Raw genomic sequence first — 3,442 nt, forward strand, 5'->3', positions numbered from 1 at the left:
GCAGCAGAAGCAGCAGCGGCAGCCACGGCGGCGGCATCGCGGAGCCTGCACATGTCCCTGAGGCTGGCCCCGGCGCTGCGCGGGGCAGAAGGGGAAGCTCGGGCGGAAGCTGTGCCCCGGGGACCATGTGTGAAACGAGCTGGGGATCCTGGGACCCGCGGGCCCCACGGGACCCTCGCTGCGTCCTCCCCGGGCGCCGTGCGGTCTTTCCGGGGAACACGGGGACTGGCCTGACTGACTGGCGGTTCCCAAACCACCTCCTGGGGGAAGGCGGTGCGGGTGGGCATCGGCCAGGGGCCTGTCTGCGGTGGGGGTGGGGGATCTCCCCCCGGGACTCGGGCCGTTGAGGAAGCAGAAGTGAAAGGCCTCTGTGAGCCCCCCTTTTTCCTGGGTCCTGTGACGGGGAGGGAGTGGGGGTGCAGAGCAGCGAAGGCTCCCGGGGGCGGGGCTGGTCTGGGCAGACACGATGCAGGAGGGCCAACCGAGAGGGGACTTGTGCGTGAGCAGTAACTTTGTAGCGTAAGTCGTCGTGGCTGAATCGCGTGGTCCGAGGTCCTCCACTGGGGGAGGAGCAGAGAGAATCACCATCAGCCCACGGCTGGTTCCTCTGCGGCGGAGGTCAGACGGGCCCCCGGTCTCCGCCTTTCCAACCCGTTCCAACACCAGCCATCCTGCCCAGCGCACAGTCTGCTTCTCCGCTGGCTGCAGGCGCTGGTTGCAATGGCGACGCAGAGCCCACAGAGCACACGTGGTCAGGTGGCTGATGAAGGAAATCACGGGACTGAAGTCCCGATTCGTGCTGTTGTGTGGGTGGACTCTGACAACATGCTAAGCGAACAGGCCAGGCGCAGAAGGACACACGCATGACGTCACATACATGTGCTGTCTAATGACGTCACATACATGTGACGTCTAAAACAGGTGGGTGCATGGAGAGAAGGTTTGTTATTGGTCCCCAGGAGGGGCCGGTGGGAAGTTAGTGCTTAAGGTGGAGACCAGGCTTGTGTTTTAAGTGACAAAAAAACTTTTGGAAATAGGTAGTGGTGATGCTTGCAGACCATGGTAAGGGTCATTGATACCACTAAATTGTACACTTAGAAATGGACAAAAGGGCTTTTTTTTTTTTTTTCCCGGTATGTATTTGGCTGTCACAAAAATTGTTGAACAGAAGTAGAAATGAAGACGACACTGAGAAAGGTTAGTTGTTCATGTAAAAAGCCAGTGTCATTGGGATGCTTGCATTTTGAGTGGATTACATCTATCTGCCAACTCCAGGCTGGTCTCAGTCCCAGCCGTCTCTGGTGACCCACTGAGTCCTGGTCGCCCGGAAGCACCCCCTCCAGGCCTTGGCCCACTTCTCGATCTCCCCTCTCTCTCTTGTCACATAACTGGGCGTCACTTTCTTGTGTGAAATATGCAGGTGTGCTCAGCGCCCTTTGAGCTGTGACACCAGTCCCTGGAGGTAATGCTGATGGCAGGAGTTTCAGGCAAAGTTAAGGGCACAGAGAGGTGTGGGTGAGTGGGATAAACCCTCCCAGCCCTTCTAGAAAATGACTGTCTGCTTTGGTCAAGTGATGATACTTCTTCCTTCACTCACCTTCACCGGGACCTTGTGTGGGACAAGTGCTGGGCCACACACTGGGGACACTGAAGAAAATCAAACCCAGTGTCTGACCTAGAACATTCTTGGAAACAGAAGAGCTCACGCACACTCATAAAGGCCCAGATGCTAGGGCAGACCTTCCTGATGGGGCCCTGAGGAAGGAAAGTCCTGTCGCTTCTCCTGGTTCAGGTCGGTCAGGGAAGGCTTCCTGGAGGAAGTGCCCTTCTGCTCTCCCTGCCCCAGCACTGTCCTTGCTCTCACACCATCTTTCATTCACTCTGAGCCCCAGGTCCCTATGGCCTGGCTGCACCTTCTCTGGGGAGAGCCAGACTCCCTTCTCCCAGGAGCCCTCAAGTTGAGGCTCATCACAGGCTCCGCCCACCAGATCTCACAGAGAAGGCCTTTCCTAGGGAGAGCTAGAAGAGGCTGCCTGGGTCCTGCGTGAGCGGAGGACTGAGGTCTTATAGCTTCATCCCTCGTCCCACCCACCTCTGTCTTTGAACACTTTCATATCTTTATAGGACAAATATGAGATGACTGAAAAGACCATGACTTGGGTCAAGTGCATCTTTAGTCATTAAAATACATCTTTTCTTTTAAAAACTTTAAAGAGGTCTTTTGCAGCAGATTTTCCCACTGCAATCAGCTATCTGATGTCTTGCATTTGAATTGTAGTGTTGGCAAAGCATATTGACTACACTGGGGACCATCAGAAGAATGAGCAAGCTAATCTTGGAAGAGTACAACCAGGATGCCCTTAGAAGCAAGGATGGGGAGACTGGACCCAGCTTACTTTAGACATATCATCCGGGAAGACTAGTTGTTAGGAAAGGGGATATCATGTTGGGTGACATGTTCTGGAAGAAAGAGAGAACGGCCAGACTGCATCTCACCTACTTGGGTCATGTTGCCAGAGGGGACCATTCCCTGGAGAAGGATGTCATGCTTGGTAAAGTGGAGGGTCAACGAAAAGGGGAAGGCCCTCAGTGAGATGGGCTGACACCGTGGCTGCCATGATGCGCTCTGTTGTAGCAGCGCTGGTGAGGCTGGCGTGGGGTGGGGCAGGGTTTCGTTCTGTTGTACATGGGGTCGCCAGGAGTCAGAGCCGAGTCGATGGCACCTACCAACAACAACAACACAGAGGCTCAGCAGATATGAAGGGAACTCCAAGGAATATGGATAGACACAGTAGTCGTAAAGGTGGACTCAAACACGCCAACGATGAAGAACATGGTGCACGGGCCGCCAACGTTTTATTGTACCTAAGGCCACATGCGCGGGAGCAAGTCACAGCAATGGCACAGGGTGCATTGGGGCAGGGCCCCAAAATGTGTGTAGGCTCACTCCTTCCGTGGACTTCTGCACACTACTCCACTGTGTGCAGGCAGCCAGAGGCAAGGGAGGAGTCTTTCCCAGCTGCTGTGACCTGGGGGTCCTTACTTCAGAAGATGGGTGTCCAGGAATGGTTGTGAAGAGAGCCTTGGGGCAGATGGTTCCAATGTGTGACTGCCCTGCGTCCTCCAGGCCGGAGGCCTCACAAACCCACCTGTCAGTGAGGGCCACCATGACAGTGAAGTCTCCCATTGGCTATGGACTCCAGGCCCAGGCGAGGACACACTGAAGTTAGACAGCTCTTGTGCTCACAGCCAAATTGGAGCAGGGCTGGGCTTGACAGGAGAGGGTGGGAAGACAGTGGGATAAGAGAGCCTTCCGGAACTCTGCCTGTGGATCGACCCTCCCTGCCCAGAAGCAACTGTCAGGAATTCCCTGGAGGTGGTTCTGAGACCATCAGCTCCCACACCCTCTTTCCTCATAATCTTGAGGCTTCGCTTCACAGTA

General features: G+C 55.4%; 1 protein-coding gene across 1 annotated transcript in view; it reads right to left on the bottom strand.

The window, feature by feature from the left end:
• The window catches only part of LOC103211621 (sialic acid-binding Ig-like lectin 10), a 14,479-nt gene extending 11,292 nt beyond the window's left edge, over window positions 1-3,187 (bottom strand). The window contains 2 exon segments of the mRNA XM_042783236.1: window positions 3-828; window positions 3,044-3,187. Of these exon segments, the coding sequence (XP_042639170.1) occupies window positions 3-828; window positions 3,044-3,187 (970 nt within the window).
• Window positions 3,188-3,442: the final 255 nt, after the last annotated feature.

Source organism: Orycteropus afer, unplaced genomic scaffold, assembly GCF_000298275.1.
Source record: "Orycteropus afer afer isolate SDZICR_OR568_19922 unplaced genomic scaffold, OryAfe1.0 scaffold00765, whole genome shotgun sequence".
NCBI classification, from domain to species: Eukaryota; Metazoa; Chordata; class Mammalia; order Tubulidentata; family Orycteropodidae; genus Orycteropus; species Orycteropus afer.